This window comes from Podarcis bocagei (assembly GCF_964188305.1).
Source record: "Podarcis bocagei genome assembly, chromosome: 13".
Taxonomy (NCBI): Eukaryota; Metazoa; Chordata; class Lepidosauria; order Squamata; family Lacertidae; genus Podarcis; species Podarcis bocagei.
Genome location: NC_138138.1, coordinates 3,453,711 through 3,472,012, shown reverse-complemented (window position 1 = coordinate 3,472,012; position 18,302 = coordinate 3,453,711). Strand labels below are relative to the sequence as shown.

The 18,302-nt window shown below is 43.2% G+C and overlaps 1 protein-coding gene across 4 annotated transcripts in view; it reads left to right on the top strand.

The window, feature by feature from the left end:
- Positions 1-17,791, top strand: part of EPB41L4B (erythrocyte membrane protein band 4.1 like 4B) — a 146,423-nt gene extending 128,632 nt beyond the window's left edge. For 2 of the 4 annotated variants that reach the window (XM_081168514.1, XM_081168510.1), the window contains 3 exons: positions 5,250-5,318; positions 12,192-12,358; positions 15,716-17,791. In XM_081168514.1, the coding sequence (XP_081024640.1) occupies positions 5,250-5,318; positions 12,192-12,358; positions 15,716-15,785 (306 nt within the window). In that variant the 3' untranslated portion in view covers positions 15,786-17,791. The remainder of the gene's footprint in view (positions 1-5,249; positions 5,319-12,191; positions 12,359-15,715) is intronic. The other 2 variants (XM_081168511.1, XM_081168512.1) reach the window with 2 other exon arrangements.
- Positions 17,792-18,302: the final 511 nt, after the last annotated feature.

The window sequence follows — 18,302 nt, the reverse complement described above, 5'->3', positions numbered from 1 at the left end:
GTTCCATTCTCTTGATAAACCAGTATGATGTGGTGAAAAGTATAATATGGAAGAAGGAAAAACTGCATTTTATTTGGGAAATGATGGTAAGTCTAGCAAAATGAATCAATGCTAATTTGCATTCACTGACATTGCAAAAATTAAAGATAATTGTTGTTATCCAGCTAAGGAACTCCTTGTGTAAACAAGGTTATGGAAACATATTACTAGTTGGGTTGGAAGCCATGGATATAAAGATAATACAGATTCTATGTAACGCTGACTACAGTGGCACCTTGGTTTAGAAACAGCCCTGTTTACGAACTATTTGGTTTATGAACTCCAGAAAACTGGAAGTAGTGTTCTGGTTTGTGAACTTTACCTTGGTCTACGAATTGAAGCTGAATGGTGGAAGGGCACCGGCGGCAGGAGGCCTCATTAGAGAAGGCGCAACTTGGTTTAAGAATGGATTTGGTTTAAGAACGGACTTCAGGAACGGATTAAGTTTATAGAACAAGGTACCACTGTATACATCCAAGAGAAGATACAGTCTGTCTGCACTGTATTGCTCTAAATGGGATATGGAGTCCAATGTGCTTTTAAATATGCATCCACATTTGTGTAAATACCTAATATCCAGCTCTGTTTATATACAGTATAGATGCAATCTTCTTTTCTCACTCTGGTAACCATGATTTCTCATTTCCTGATTGTAATTACGGTAGTTATAATTGTACTTAGGAGTCCACTAAATGATGATAGCTTTTTTTTCCAGCATGTGCATTTCTCAGACAAAATATGGTAGTTGGGTGATGCTAGCCTGCTGCCTTGAGTTTGACTAAACTGGGGGAGGCAGTGGAAGACAGGAGTGCCTGGCGTGCTCTGGTCCAGGGGGTCACGAAGAGTCGGACACGACTAAGCGACTCAACAACAACAAGCCTGTTGCCTAGACTCTGAAATGACTCCTTGCACCAGCAGCACAGCTGCTGCATTACTGAGTCATCCGACAATGAAAAATATTAGTGGAAGTTAATTTCTTATTGATAAAAAAGGCAGGAGAAATGCTGCTGAATTTCTGACTCCTAGTAAAATTTTCTAGGAGGCAGATGTTTTGAATAAGAGGCCAAAGTGCACTTTTGCTCCTACTGTGGTGGAGAAGCAACGGCTGGGCATCCAGGATACGCTGCCTGTTTTCTCACTGTTACCGTTTTGTAGGACAAAAATCATAAACATAAAACATAATTTTCATCAAGACAAAAAACAGAAACAATAAGTCTATTAAAACCTGAGAATGGGTTATACATATTGTTGCACATGTTCCCCATTTCCCTGAACAGTGATAAATCACAAAAGCTACAGACAGTAATTATTTAATTAATTGATTGATTGATTGATTGATTGATTAATGTACTTATATCCCACCTTTCTCCAAAGTTGGGACTCAAGGCAGCTTACAACATTTTAAAAACACAGTTATAATAGCAACAGGTCAAAATATAAGAGAACACATTAGAAGCAGCATTAAAACAGCAATTCCCGGGATGGGAGCCCAGTGGGTTTTCAAAGGCGTTTCTGAATAGGAAAGTCCTAAGAAAGCCAGTATAACCTCTCTTGGGAGGCAATTCCACAATCTGGGAGCAGCCCCAGAAAAGGCTCTCTCTGTGTCACCATTAACACTGCCTCTGATGCTGATGGGACCAAGATAAGGTTCTCACCTGAAGATCTTGGCACCTAGAGAGATTCATGAAGGGAGATTACGATCTTTCAGGAAACCTGGGTGTCACTTGCAACAGGCTGTGGATACTGAAATGCTTTACAAAGCTTTGTTCAGAATGCTAACAACCTCAAGTTGCCAACTGACACATTAATAAATGCAATCTTAGCCACTTCCCTTTCCCCCACAAGACCTTAAATGGGACACCTTGTTTTTTAGAGTTATTCTTGCTCCTCCACAATTCTTATTCTAAAGTCAGTAAAAAGCCAGCAATTTAAGCTTCAATCATCTGACTTCATAGAAATTTCAGCTGTGAGGGATGACTATATATGTGTACAGCTGGGTTTTGCTATTTATTGCTGTGTCTTGGGCTATGTGATCTGTTAAAAATAATTGCAGTACAGTTCCCCTGCTTTCCATCACTGATGTCATGTCTGCATCAGTGGTTCCCTTGATCAAGGTGAGTGGTCTCTGCATGAATTAATGGCTCAGCTGCTTCCCTTCGCCTGGTGCACCTGATGTCCATCTCAGCAGGGGAGGGTGAATCCTTAGAGGAGAAGGAACAGATTGGATGAAGCAAGCATATGGGAGGTTAGCTCACTCTGATCTGAATAATATTTCACCTGATCTGAAAATATGGGCACTGTGGGGAAAGGTTGGAAGAATGCAAGAGTGTCATCTCAGGTGGGGTTACCTCTTGTGGGGTAGTGCTGGTAAAGAGACTGTTGGAGGGATGGTTCATTGGGTGCTTGTTTTTCCCTTTTTGTTCAGAGTGTGTGCTCACTTCCCAGTGTCTGCTCCCTCAGTATGCCTCCACTCATAAATCAGTTTAAAAGATGGTGATTACAATAGAAACAAGGTATTGCATGTATTGCAATTAAATTGTCCTTTCAAAAGAACGGCAAAGAAAATGTCTGGATTATCTGCAGATTCAAAAATGAAGTTAATGGCAAGATTTGAATTAGGAAGTCGTTGAATTCACTTTCTACTTAGTATGTTTATTTCTTCAAAGACCACGTTACTAAAGCAGTGAAAGTGTCAGAGAGCTTGTGTTCCATGAGATTCCGACTACTGCTAACTCACATGGGATGCAATTAAAAAGGTTTTGTAAAGATCAAAAAGTGGCAGAGAGAGAATCCCCCCCCCCAAAGCGATGAACCAATGAGTTCCTAATTCAAATCTTGCCATTAACTTTCTAGGACTAAGGATTAAGTGAATCCTTTTTAAACCACTTTGAAACAGAAAGGCTGGCCTTACCGAGAAAGCAGTACTGCTGTTCATTTGACATTTGGCAGATACCTGCAAATTCTATGCAATTTTGCTAAACAATTAAAAGTTATAGGACAGTTCCTTTTAAGTCATAAATATAAAAGTGCCCACTGCAAAAAACAAAAAAACAAAAAAACACACCATGGACCTATTTGTAATTTGGCAGATATCCACTCAGGAGGCACTAATATGCTTGCAAATCTGATCCAGTTCTGGAAATAAGTCATTTTTTATTTTTCCATAATAGTTAATGGGGAAGAAACAAAGGTTTGTTTCCACATGAGCTGAATCGAACAACCTCCAAAGTGCTTTGAGCTGAATCTTGCTTTTCCCCCTGAAGCATTGAAATGGTTGATGCCTGCCCCTATTTAATATCCTTCTTAATCCCAATAGGTGATCTGCATCTGGGCATCTCTGTGTGCCCAAAGAAGTGTTGGCATTGAGTTGAAGTTAGGCTGAAGGTAATATTAAGAAGGGCCTCTCACAGCACTTAACCTAGTGTAAAAAAAATAAAAAATGCTTTCACAAGATCTTTATGTTTGCTGTGGGCAGGGACACACTTGTTTCCTACAGCAAACATGCAAAGCCTGAATAACCATTTATGTTGATAAAGTCGCTGTGTGTATACACCGAGGAACCTCATTCCAATCAGGGTTGTTTAAGCACTTGCACAGAGATTATATACTTGAGGAAACACTGGGATAGCAACAGTGTTCTCATGGCAAACAAAATTGCCATGCAAACCTGTGTCCCTCCAAATTTTGATCGAATAGAATTCTCATCTTCCCTGACCACTGGCCGTGGCCACTGGGGCTGATGGGAGTTGGAGTCCAATGCTATCTGGAGGGCTCAAGTTCTCCATCTTTGAAGCAAAGTGTTGAGTCACTTTTTCGTGTGTTAACCTGTATTTTCAGCTGAGGGTGGAGTTCATGTATAAATCTGCCAACTGCATCCTTTTTCTGGATTTATGGCTCTTAGACTCAATCCTGCGTGTTCTGGTCAAGGATATATAAATCTTATAGTTTGGCTGAGGTTGAAGTCATTTGGTACAGTACAAAACACTGAAAAGCAGGGGCGCCGACTTATAAAAAATATTGGGGGAGCCCGCAAAAGCTCATGAATAATAAATAAGCTCATGAATATGCAGATAAAGTGGCGCCTCCTCCTCGTGAGCGAATAGGGGAGAGCGTGCTGCGCCTATTAATCAGCTCCGAAGGAAATTGGGTGGAGCTTTTGCTCGGGAGGGAGGGCAGGAGGCATGCAGCAGCCCGACCCTGTGCATTTTGGGCTGGGGGAGGGGCGGTGATGGCGCTCTGCTGGAGGGGCGCCCGAGATTATTGGGGGGGCGGAGCCCCCCAAACGAATTTTTGAGGGGGCTCGGGCCCCCTCAGGCCCCATGGAGTCGGCGCCTATGCTGAAAAGGAATGTATTTGTAAGACCACAATGGTAAATGCTAGGTATGTGCATTTGTAAGTCTTTCCCTCACTTTTCCTCTTATGAGAAGGGACCATTCCAGGTCTGACTCATAAGAATAGAAGAAGAGGACCTGCAGGGCCCAGTCCAGCATCCTGTTCTCACAATGACCAACCAGAAGCTGTGGGAAACCTGCAAGCAGAACACGAGCTCAAGAGCAACGGTCTGCTACTGTGGTTTCTAGCAGCTGGGATTCAGAGCCAGAGTCCGGCCCCTGGGGCTGGGAGCCATCGAGAGCCCTCTCCTCCTCCATGGATTTATCTAATCCATTTTTATAGCCATCTAGGTTGGTGGTCATCCCTGCCTGTTGTGGAAGCGAGTTCCATAGTTTAACTATGTGCTGTGTGAATAAGTGCTTTCCTTTTATCCACCCTGAACCTCCCAAGAATCAGCTTCATTGGATGGCCAGGAGTTCTAACATTATGAGAACCTGCCTTCTGCACTCTTTTTTTCCTAGCTAAAATAAGTGAAAACAGGTTTGTAGCATGACAGGATTTGCAGACCTTCCTGGTATGTTAAAACATTGTTATTATTCTTGAGCAGATCAAAACTGTTTACAATTGTGGCGTATATAACGTGTACTTCAAGGAGTGATTCTCAAACAGGTTGCATGAATAAAAGCCCACCTTCTCTTTCTGTGAACCTCTGAATCCCCACCCTTAGCTTTTGCATGTGTGTCAGGGTGCGAGAGTTAATTTGTGTGCTGTTATAAACCATTCTGGTATGTCGGACATAATGCTGGAGCTTGCAGTGCTTCGCTTCATTTTGTTTGTGTGTTCTGAAAGTAACATCTTTCTCTTTATCTTCCTTAAAGATAAAGGCATTCCCTGCTGCTACATCCAAACCCTTTTTCGATCCTTTTCCAACACTACCACAGTTTTCTGTAAGTAGAAAATGCAACTGAAAAACTGCATTTAACATTAACATGACTATGGCCATGGTTGCCAGAGAACCTTCCTGCTCCTTCCACAGTCTGCAGCCATGAAGAAAGATACAGATACACACGTGTGATTCTGTAGCATAGAGGTGCAATCCCATCTTATCCAGTGTAAGGGGCAACATCTCCACAACTTTAGCCATTTCTAATAACTGCACGTGGCCATGGTCTTTTCTTCAGTTTATGGCAGTACTATGCTGAAACATCTGGGCCGATGCCGTGATGGGGCGGTTTTGTCCCCCCTAGCAAGACTTTCACAATTATCTAGCTCAAACCTCATGCAGCCTTGCATGACTAGTTGGGGCACAATATGGATAAGGATGCATATTCCACTGAATGTAATGCAGCACAAAACGGCATTTGTATTTGGATCTGAGTATGGGATTCATCTGCACTACGTTACTTTCAGTGGGATGCGCCCTCAGATGCATTAAACAGCTTGGAACCAGACTGCCTTAAGAACTGACATCTCCCACATAAGCCCACTGGCTAAAAACCTTGTTTCCCAGGCCTCTCTGAGCTTCATTTCACACACACACACACACACACACACACACACACACACACACACACCAGTGACTTCAGTCTAGACATCAGATGGTTGTGAACACGTGAAAGGGCTTTTTCAGTTGTGGCTTCTCAGTTTTGAAATGCCTTCCTGGTGTCTTTCTGGCACTAGAGAAAGACCATTTAAATCACACAAGGCTTCTCATTGTTGTATTTTCAAGCAAAGCTTAAACCTGGCTCATATTACTGCTCTGTGTTTTGTCTTGGTTCCCTTTTCTGTAATAGTGCTGTTTTTAATTATGTTTCATGTGGCAGGACAGAAATTATAAAAATCAAATCAAATGAATGAATATGATTTGGATGCACATATCAATGGGCACGCGATCTACATTTGGCCCCAACCAGTCAATTAGGCCTGGCTGGATGTCAGCCGTGTTGTCTTGTCAGGGAGGTGCTGCTGCTGCCTCTTCCCTTGACACCCCTCCTTTCACAAACAGTTCCACCTGCTTTTTCAAAGGGGTGTGAAAAATCACTGCAGACAGGTGAAGGTTGGGATTTTGTACCTTCTATTGCAACCCAGCTTTATTTTAAGCAACTTTGAATGGCAAACAGATACCATTATGTATGATGGTATGTATACATATCTGATAATATATTATACATGAAGTCCAGTACTGGGGACTTTCTCTTTCAGTTTTCTTAACACCCAAATTGTTCTATGCTCACCAGCACTTTATAACCCCTGCTAGAAATATCTGTACTTAAAGGATGGACAGATCCTGCAATTCAGCTTCTCAGTGTGAATGTTTTGCTCTCATGCTTAGTCACATTTGGTTGCCAATATATGTATATATCCTTTCAATGCTTCTTTATTTAAAGTGTCTCATTTTTGGCTTATAAAAAAGCTGTTGTGGTTTTTTCTTTTTCTTTTATAACATTGTTGTTCTTAAAGAGCAAATTTTAAAAAGTCAGCATGAGTTTTTTCTTCTATGTTCATCTTATATTCCTTTAAGAACTGGGTTTATAAAGAGAGAAACATCTCTTCCTCTCGTTCTTCTTCATGGCCTCTGAGCAGTTTCACATATTATCTCTGTGCCTGCATATGATGTCACCAGAACTTCATAGAGCTAGGCTAACACTTTGGTGGGAAGCCCAAGTCATGCTCAGCTATGCTCATGGTGGTTCCTGCACCCCCACAGTGGCTGCATTCTCAGAGCTCAAACTAGGCAGGCGTTCATTAGGTCTTTCCCCCTTGCTTCTAGGGTGGTGGACTATTGGAGGCAACTCCAGCCCAATCAGTACCCACATAGCCAGTTTACCTTTTTATCTTTAATTACTGACCGTTGCAATTTCACATGGATTATTCTCTATATCACTTTTCCCACTGCATCTCAGTCACTTTTTCTTCAGCTGCCAAGGCTGTTTACAAGTTCATCCTGAAAATTAATAATGATGGAGGCAAAAGCACCTAACTAGGGAGGGCATTTTTTTTAGGAATTATACTGAAAGATTGGTGGTAGCTGTCCTGACTCTCACTGGAGCGTGAAGAACTCAAATACTTAATGCTGAAATCAGTATGGTAGCCAGGGGGGCAGTTGTCCCCCCATCTTAACTAACTGACCAATTCCATCACAGATAACTCAGTTCTGCCCCCCAGGATAATGCCTCCCCCCAAAAAATAAATCCTGGCTGCACCCATGATGGTACATAGGCAAAAAGGATCAAGAGTCTCAACAGCCTGGCTAAGCAAGCTAAGGCACTGATCCAACAAGTAACACACACCTTTGAGTCCAGTTATATGGGAGCGAGTACATTATGAGACAGTTGCTGACAAGGCATTTCCCTCAAGGGTGCTAACAAGGGTTTCCCTCTTAGCCTGGGACAAAGAAGACATATTTCATGAAAATCTGATCTGTCCACTTTGATGGTGTGTTGCAACATAATCTCTGTGATTCTGATTTTCCATCTGCTAGAAGAATCTTGTCCTTTGTGCTGAAGTCAATACCTGGCTGCTTGTTATGTTATGCAGCTTGTAGATGCCCCCCATCCTATAGTATACTTCATATGGGGACTCATCTGTTATAACCTTGACTTCTTTGTCTGTTTAGATGTTTCTGCTGATCAGTTTTCCAAATTAAATACCGTATTTTTCGCCCTATAGGACGCACTTTTTCCCCTCCAGAAATGAAGGGGAAATCTGGGTGCGTCCTATGGGGCGAATGCAGGCTTTTGCTGAAGCTTGGAGAGCGAGAGGGGTCGGTGCGCACTGACCCCTCTCGCTCTCCAGGCTTCAGGAAGACATCCGCAGCCTAGGCAGCCCTATGGGAGGTCCCGCAGGGCTGTCTAGGCTGCGGATAGCAGCCTGCTTCCCGGAGCGTCGGGCGTCCTGAAAGCAGAGTGCCTGGCGCTTCGGGAACACATCCGCAGCCTAGGCAGCCCTGCGGGGAACTCGAGGTCCCACAGGGCTGTCTAGGCTGCGGATAGCAGCCTGCCGCCCAGCACGAGGGGCACCCTGAAGCAGAGTGCCCCCTGTGCCGGGCAGACATCCGCAGCGTGGGGAGCCCTGCAGGAGTTCCCCGCAAGGCTCCCCACGCTGCGGATAGCAGCCTGCCACCCAGCGCGAGGGGCGCCCTGAAGCAGAGCGCCCCTCATGCCGGGCAGACATCGGCCAGCCCCACAAGCTCGGGGGACAGCAGGGAGGCGCAGCGCCGCCATCCCGCTGTTCCTTGACCTGGTTCGGTTTCCCCGACCTGCTTTTGGGGGGGGGGGAAATAAAGGGGGGAATTCCTTTATTTCCCCCCCCAAAAACTAGGTGCGTCCTATGGGACGGAGCGTCCTATGGGACGAAAAATATGGTAGTTCTTTTTCAGGTGTCTCTGCTTTCTGGCGGCAAAAACACACCCTGGTTTCTCCTCCTGCTTTATCTCTTAATCTGCCTAGATCAGCTCTGGCCTCAAGGATGATAATGAGAACACTATAGGGCACGGAGGGCATGTTCACATTAGGAGCTTAAAACACAGCAAAATAGTTTTTCCCTGCCGCATTTCCAGACACATTTCCAGAGTGTTGTAGAGGGTCATGGGGGCCTCTGCAACAGCCCACCTTGAATTTCCATTCACAAAGCTGTCATCTGTGTGCGCGCACTAATCTGCACATGCATGATGGCTGTCTCAAATGATCACACCATTCTTAAGTATGAAAGGGATGTGGTTTGAGTTTTCTACTTGAACTGTGGCTGATTTGGGGGGGGGGGGATGCACCACACAGCAGTATTTGTCATGAAACGACAGGATCGCTATGGACTGTGGCTAACATGGTGTGAATGCAGCTTCAGAAACTAGTAGTGGGAACACACTGGTAAGCAGTGATGTGAGAGTAATGTGTCAGAGACATAGCATATTAATGCTATTGTGTGTTAGCCCTTGATTTCTTCCACAATACCATGTAGTTGTTTTACAGTCTGTAACATGGTACTTACATATTCCTCTGCTGAGTCTCTTTATATGATGATGTAAGAGGTATAGCTTTGTTTTTTGGTGTGACTTGGAAACTGAGTTTAGTTGTTCAACAGCAGGATCCCCAAATGGGCAAAGAGTATCTTGTTCTATCTTATGATGGAACTTGATAATCCAAGGTAGCATTTCCTTCAGCCACTTGGCAAAGCGATCTGGTTTGGCTTCCAATTTGGCTTCCACTTACCTTTTTTAATCCAATACATCACCTAAAATTAATGCCCAGCTATATTAATATAAAAACTGCACAGTTCCTCTTTGCATCTGTTTTCCACCTACCAAGGAACCTGTGTGTTTCCCCTAAGGGTGGGGACAGATAAAGACAGCAAATCTTAGGTTTTCAGAAGTGTTGAATCAAACATTGTATATTTCTGCACCCTGGCAGTCCCAGGAGCAGCCTTCACGGCACTTTGTAAAGACTGCTTTGACAGTCTGCTACCCTCCTACATTCCATATTTAGGCTGTGACTCTGTGTAATAAATAAATAAATCAGACTCCATGGCTAGAACTTCAAACCCAGGGATGGAGAGCTTCTGGCCAATGGGCCAAATTAGACTTGGCATACGTCCCAGTTTGGCCCAGGAGGCTGTTCCCCCCAAACTGCACCTGCTTGCTGTACAACAGACATCATAAGGAAAGCCTGACTGGGAACTCTGCAGCCCAGCTGAAGACTGGGGGGGCTTGTTGGAAGTATTGATCATCCGGTTGGAAGCCCTCCTTTCCTGCTGCAGGTGGCGTTGTTGTCCTGCTCTTGCTCTGTGTTTGCATATATAGCCAGGGCTACAGTCTGTTAGGAACTGAGCAGGAAGACAGGAACCATGCCCCCCCCTTGAGCATATGCATGGAGTTGGGTTTCCAGTCAAAATGCTAACCTAGCTCTAGAAATCCGCAAACAATCTTCCTTGCACAGCACTCATATGTGGTTTGCACAGATGATCACTACAAAACCCGAAACAATCTGGGATGGGGTTTTTTTAACAGTTACAGGTTGCTGGCTTTTCTGAAACATTCATAAATTGCAATTACTGTACATTTATTGTAATCACTGTCAGATCAGTAAGTATCCAGAACTACACCATCAGTTTCTCGCTTCTCATTACAGCAAGGCAGCTGAACCCTACAGGGCTGACTGTGGGAACGTGATTTACATGGTTAGGAAGTTACATGGGAATGACTCTCTCCTTGTGTCTTCCTTCTCATTGCAACCATGCTCTCCTCAGCCCACCAAACAGGCTGAGAGAAGTGCAATTGCTAGCACCAATCAGCTGAGGAGTAGGGGGAGATACGCGATGGGATTGCTGGTAGGATCAGCACATTCCTCAACTCTTCCCAGCACCAGTTGTCAGGGAAGGCACAAAATATCCCTGCCCTTGCACACTGTCCTTGTTTCTCTCTCTCTCTCTCTCTCTCTCTCTCTCTCTCTCTCTCTCTCTGTGTGTGTGTGTGTGTCTGTGAGGGTGAGCAGGTGTGTGCTTTTATACGTCTGTACTGCATACATCTATGAGTGCTGAGTCCCCACCACCCAATGTGCCCTTGGGAGCAAAAGGGTTGCTTGGCCATGCATGTATATATGTGTTTGTGCATGTGCCCCACAATTTCAGATTTCCCTCTCTTTTGACATTGGCCAACTTCAGCATTTGATATACTTTGGAATAAGGTGTGAGGAGCAGAGCGAATATCTTGGACTTGTTCAGATAAAACAGCAGAAGCTCCTTGAGCACGTCAAGGCTGTGGAAAGCTGCCATTGGGCTTGCAGCTCAGCTGCTGTCCCCTGGGTGTGCCATCTGCAAGAACGCCTCCACATTGCCCATTTGAACACCCTCCCCCTCCCCCCAAGGTGCTGGCTCCTTAAAGTGGCACCATTGCTGGATCCAGCTTCTAGAAGGCCTTTGGGTCAGGCACCTGCCAAGGGCACTTCTCTCTCGGCAAGTCTCCCTCTTCACTGCCATTGACACCAGTTGCTGCTGCTCCTCTTCCTCATTGCTGTTTGCTCCATTGCCAGGCAGAGTGACAGTGAGCAAGGAAGTAGCAGCAGCAACTTCTGCTCTTTTCCAGACCACTGTTGTCTGGGCCAAACTTGAGAGGCAGATGAACAAGCAGCTTGCAATGGCCAGGAGAGCAAGCCAGCCTGGTCAGCCAGCCCCTGCTGGAGTATGGACCCTCAGCAGATGCCCAGTCACGCAGACCCTGAATTCCAGGCCCCCCAATGCTGTCCCCATACATTCCCAACGTCGTACCATAAATGAAACTGTTTATCACTAGTCTAAAATTTCAAATTCTACATGTTGATATAGGGTGTGGTATTCAACTATGTTTCACTCAGAGTAGTTCTATTGAAATCAATGGGCCTCTCTTGCTCATGTCAATCATTTCAATGGGTCTACTCTGAGTAAAACAGGGTAGTTGACTACCACCCATAGCATCTTTCTCCTAGGGTTCATTGTAGCAGGTGGTTTGGGGAAATCAGTTTTAAGCCTGACAAAATTGTCAGTTAAAAGTGTCAGAATTTATTACAGAATTCAGGAGAGACTTTATACTTAGAACTCTGTAGAGGTTTGTAAAAACTAATGAACTTGAATTTTATCCTCAACAAGTGCACTATGCTGAGGAACCTTTGCCTAAAAATATGGATGGTCCTCTTCATCACAATCATTATGATCATAGCTTTTTGGCTCAATGGCCTTTTGACATCTAGCTGCGCCCTTTTTTTAAAAGACCATTGCTGATATCAAATGTGTGGATGAAATGGGAACAGGGAAAGATATAGCAAACCTATTTTTTCTTTTATGCTCCTTTGTAGGCAGAATTCATAGACAACAAGCTACAATGCTGTGTAGTACAGTCATCTCCAAAGATGTTATCACCAGTTGCCCCAACATCTGTGACAAAGTCTCTGGTGGGAACCTTTCCGATGCCAACGGTGCAGACCATCTATTCATCTCACAAACCAATTTCTCTGGCAGACAGGTACTGTTCAACCCTTCCACGGAAGTATTATGTGGCTTACTTTCTGAAGTCTTTCACCAGTCAATAAGCGTGTCTCATGGGGCCTGTTTTCAGATGTGGGTCGAGGAAGCAGAGCAAGAGCCTGGGGGCAGGGAAGGAAGAGGGAAGGCGCTGCTGTTTTGCCTGGGCTTCCCACATGCTCAAGCCCTCATCAGCCATTGTCTCTTCTTCAGAATATTCATGCTTAATTATATTTAAGTTGCTATGACAACCTGTCGGCTGAGAAACCTGATAAGGGATGGTGTGAAGATGTTAAATCAGCAGTGTTTCCATGTCAATGAAAATCTTGATTTCTTCCATACAAATGGGTATTAATCAGTGTTTACTGTAGCAGTAACCCTTCAAAATGCCCCACAACTGCCACACTTTCCCATATTAACTTATCCCTTTACAACATTACACAAAAGTACAGCCCTTCTTCTCTGTCTTGGTGAAGCCTCTTTGATTTGCATTCTAAATGACTCTCAAACTATTGAAATCTTTGCCTCTCTTTTCTTCCATCTTCTCACCTTGGTCCACTCAGTTCTAGATGCAATTTAGTGCCACACCTTTCTTGTTTCTCCTCTAACCCTCCTTAAGTCCTTATATGGATTTCTTATCTGTCTCAATGCTCTCCTGCTCATATTTCTCATTCTAGCTTCTAAAATGCCCCATCTCTTCTGTCCAGATATAATCCCTCCCTGCAATGTTCGCTTGCCCAATTCCCATCACCTGAGGCACTGAAGGTCTCTCTCCCCCTCAAACTACACCTTTTCTCATCTGCTACCTCTTATCCATGGAACTGCCTTCCAGAATTCTTGCCACCTCATTTACTTTTATCTCCATAGTGTATGGTAACTTATGCCAAGTACTTGGAACTGCACAAGCTAGATATTTTTCCTTGCTTACCTCTGCTGTGATGTCATCCCTTCTTCTGTGTCATTTTCTAGAAGTAGCCTTATATTATTTGTGAAGTATCATGAACATCAGGGGGGAGGAATCTTGTTCTTTTCCTGCCAAAGGTGGCCCTATTGCAGAGGTAGATTGTCAGGGGTTATATGGGGGGGGGGGAGCCAGAACCCCAAGTGAATAGATAGCTATGAGACTTGCCTCATTGCGAGTCTCGGGGTCCTCAGAGCCCCAAGGTTTCTCCAGGGATAGCTAGTGGTGAGCCTTTCACACTTGCCTGCACACTGGCATCCAAAAATGGTCTCATGTTTAAAAGATGATAGAACGAATGGGTGCATTGCAACTGCAGAAGGACTGTTCTAGATTGGGTCTATGGCAAACAGGGAGGGTAGCTTAACCTTTCACTCCCACCCAATTTTTCTAATAAAAGTTGCTGCCAACCCAACAGCTACTATTTCCCTTGTTAAGGAAAAGTTGTGTGTTCATAACGGTACACAAACATTTCTGTGGAAGGCCAAACAGCAGCTGCAGAGAAGAGAAAATGGTGTGGTAGTGAATGGTCAAGCCGTTCCTGATCCAGATTTCTCTTCCTCAGCAGCTGATGCTTTCCAGGACTGAAAGAGATGGGCGTGCCAGTCTGTGCCCAAGGAGCCCCTGCTAATTCCCCATCTTAGCATCACTTTCCTAAGTGGCTGCATCTCATCATAGGAAACCCTTTGTTGCACTTTCTATGTACAGTGGTACCTCGGGTTACATACGCTTCAGGTTACATACGCTTCAGGTTACAGACTCTGCTAACCCAGAAATAGTGCTTCAGGTTAAGAACTTTGCTTCAGGATGAGAGCAGAAATCGTGCTCCAGCAGCAGCGGGAGCCCCCATTAGCTAAAGTGGTGCTTCAGGTTAAGAACAGTTTCAGGTTAAGTACGGACCTCTGGAACGAATTAAGTACTTAACCCGAGGTACCACTGTATTCCTATTCTTTGTTCCGCCAGTGAGGTAATTGACCCCAGAAGCCTTTGTCTGCTTTCTACCTCGGAGGAAGGACTGGCTAGCTAGTCCTTTTCTGGACCGCTCTTTCTCAATTCCCTCCTATTGTCATACCCACCTTGTTTCCTTGTTGAGTCCTTCAACCCTTTTCTGTTTCTTTGCTTCTCTGACCCAGCTTAGCTTGTTTTTACCTGGTTCATAGGTTTCTCCACTGCCATTTCCTCTTCAAAGATAACACATCTCTGCCTCTCTCTTCTTGCTCTCCTCTGTTCATACCAACACTTCTACATGCAAACTCTAGCAAAAATTAAATTCCAAGAGTCTACTAGGCCATAAAGTGAACTAGAAAGTCCCCCTGCATATAGATTTCCTTCACACTACAGGCACAGTCACAAGGAAGTGGGGCATACTATTGATCAGAAACCAGATCAATCTGTATATTATTGGAAAGGCTTGCAGCACTCAGGCTGCCGCTGGAAGCTCTATGACCTGTCTGCCCCACACTTGGCTACTGGACAGAGACTTCCACCAAGACCCCTTTAATGGGGTACCCCAAGTATGTTGCTGGTTCCACTCAGGGTGATGCACCAATTCACCCATTTTGCTATGTGACATTTTGCTGTGGGGAAGGCAAAACCTGCAAACGGAGTCTATCTGTTTGCAGGCAAATTGCTTCTCAGCTCCAAATATGGCAACCATTGGTAACCATAGCAAGGTCAGGCAGTACAAGAAAGAAAGACATTGTTAGAACCTACCTGTAAAATAAATATGGTTAGACTTAAGACAATTGACCTTGACCTAGAAAGGAAAAGATGGTTAAACAAAAGCACTGTAGCCTAACCGGGGGTGGGGGGGAGCTGTTCTGCTGACCATGGTGAGGGTCACTGACGTGATCGGCTTTTATTGTCACTGAGGGAGCCAAGTGGGAACGTCTCACTCATGGCCCACCAGTGATGCTCTGCCTACTAGGGGTCATTTGAACCAAGAGATTTGGCAGGCAATCCCATAACACAATGCAGCCAGCTGGGGGGGGGATTAACACCTGGCCCTGCATGATCTGGCAGCCCAGGGATAGTGTAGGACTGCAAGAAGCTGCAGTTGTCACCCATCCAAAATGGGGGTAAGCAGCGCTTGAAGACCTATGCACAAAGTTCCCACTGAATACAACCCTATTAGTTTATGCTCTAGGCTTACTCTAGCTCAGTAGATCATTAGCGCCCTCAGGGGAAAGAAGCTGCTGAAAGAGATTTGATTGGGTGTGTATTTGTTACTAACAATGTGAGTCACATTTCTTCTTACGCAGTGGAATATTTTCAGGATGTTGTACTTGATCAAAAAGCAACCTTTCTCTATGGTTGGTGTTACTGGAATGTTAATTATTTTAACAGAAATCTGCAGCATCTTCTGCCCATAACTGCTTTGTGTGTTCATTCATTCCACAGTGCTGAGACTCTAAGGCGGGAACTTGAGCGAGAAAAGTTGATGAAAAGACTGCTGATGACAGAATTATGAAACTTCTCACTTCTGTCTCATTCAGAGAATGGATTGGGGCCTTTTCGTGCCTTCTGTCTGTTTACATTCCTTTGCTTGTGTGTGTGTGTGTGCGTGCGCAACATAATGTATCATTACAATATGATATATTACAATCCTGGATTAATGAGTTGGCTAAAAGAGTTAATTCAAGGCCTTTTTTGTATATTTGTTACTCTGGCGAGGATCCAAAGAACCATGAAACTAGTGGTTCTATACCCCGTGAAAAAGGGGTTTAGAATTCAGTATTTTACCTCAGACAGCAGCCCCTCTCTCTTCCGCATGGCAAACAGCTTTTCAAACAGAGAGTAGTTTCAAGAGCGGTTTGTAAGAGGGAACTCAAATGGACTGGGGCCAGCCGCTCCCTGAACCTAAGCCTCTCTTCAGATCCCAGTCTATGATCTGTCTGGCTTTTATTTCTGCTGAATGTTAGGATTTTTAAAAACTACAAAATTGAGTTGAGGTGAATTTTTGGTAAATCTGGAATGAAGAGGAACACTGAGGAATACACACACACACACACACACACACACACGGTGTTCTTTTTCTCCTAGATTTCTCCTATATGTATATTGCTTTCTATTAAGAAACAATATTCTGTATATATGTTAATAACTGCACAGGGATAAATATTATGCAGAATATTTTGATAGCATATACAAAAGGTCATTTTGTAGATCTGAAAATTGCAGCAGTCTGCTGTTGTTCATTTGTTTTGTTTTTTAAACAAATAATGGCTGTTTGTTATATAATACTTCTACTTGGTGGCAGGGGAAGGGTGGGCAGGAGTTGTGATTCCATCTTACCCTAGGACTGTTAGTCTCCACAGAAAAATAAAAACTGCTTTTTTAAAATTCCAAACTTCAATATCACACAAGGAGGAAATGCACAAACCCGCCTACACTTTCAGGAAATAAAAAACTTGTTAATTCAATTTTATATTAAAATAATACAATTTTCAGTTACTCCAGTTTGCTTCCATTGATCCCCATGTTATCATACCAAATAAAATCGAAAATTAGATTTTTAAGTGAAATGCTAATCTGCAAACTTCTGCATGCAAATTTCAACTTCAATCAATTTATTGTGCATAGCCAAAGGCCTTTACAATATACAGCAGAGGGCAAGGAAAGGCTTTCCTCTGAAATTACATGACATACCATGGAAAACCACATTTGAAATTCTTACATGCATATAAGTTAAGCATGTATGTATGTAAGTGCTGGTGAATATTAAGGCCTTAAAGAACATACTATATTAAAGGTCAAGTTTCTTAGAAAACTTTGTCTTCCCAATTTTAAGCAGTGCCTAAAAGTGTAGTTCAATTCTGAAACTACCGTTAGTCATCAGTTAGAGAAATTTTTGCTTTATATGTTCTGGTAACTCTGTTTTTCTGTTACAGATATAACCCTTTTTCTTGGTACTCTTAACATCAGCAATTATTCTGGTAGTCCAACAAGCACCGGGTTACCCAAACCTTGGTGATAGCTGATAAGTAGAACAGGTTCAGGTCTTTCACACTAGGGTAAGGAGTGAAAACTGAATATCTTTTGAAAATCTACTGATGAAGAACTTGTGATAAAAAGAAAATGGCATAAGTGTTGGGAGGGTTCCTGTGATTTATGGTACCTGAATAAATTTCAAAATAGGCACCAATAATGTAAAGCGTCTCCTAAACTCCTGTATGCCTGAACTGCATTAAATAGGTGTTGCCACTTACTATATTAAACTGCTGTATGTCTGAACTCTGTTAAATAGGCATTACTCCTCCGACACAAAGCACACACTAGAGAGGCGGAGTCATTCCATATCAAGTGATCCAACTTTCCCCCCTCATGTCATCCAATTTTCTTAATAATTTGTACGCTTGTTGAATGATCAAAAATAAGTTTAAATCTAATTTTTTAAGCTTTTTTTATCTCATCCCATTTGTGAGTTATGAGGGTTTGAAATTTCAAAAAATTGACCATTTTGGCCTACACAAAAACCTTAAAAGCTCAGACCAGCATTGAGATACGTCAAAACTAAAAACACCAATCTCTTTAGAACCTCACGGGCTTTAATATAATATGTCACAAGATGGACTTGCTTTAAAATTTAAATTACAAAATTTTAAATTTTAAAAAGTGATTAAAATTAATATGATTTAAGAAATTCAAAAAGATTGTATTGATTATTTAATATTTCTAGGATCTACCTGTGAAATTTCATATTGGGATCTCAATGGGATCACACTGGAAAAAATATTTTGTACATACATGTCTACCTTATTGGGACATAATTTTATATGAATTTTGTTTTAATGTTCATGAAATGAAGTACTAACAATAATTCTTTCAAAGCAGAAATTCTATCACTCTGCTTTGGAACACATTTTCAAAAGAAAAGCCTGACTAGCATTTCAGATACCTTTTAATTGCATAACTTTCTAAAGAAATGCCTGAAGTAACTGATGTTATAGTTGGAAGTCTTGTTTCTTCTGTTATATTTTACTGCATG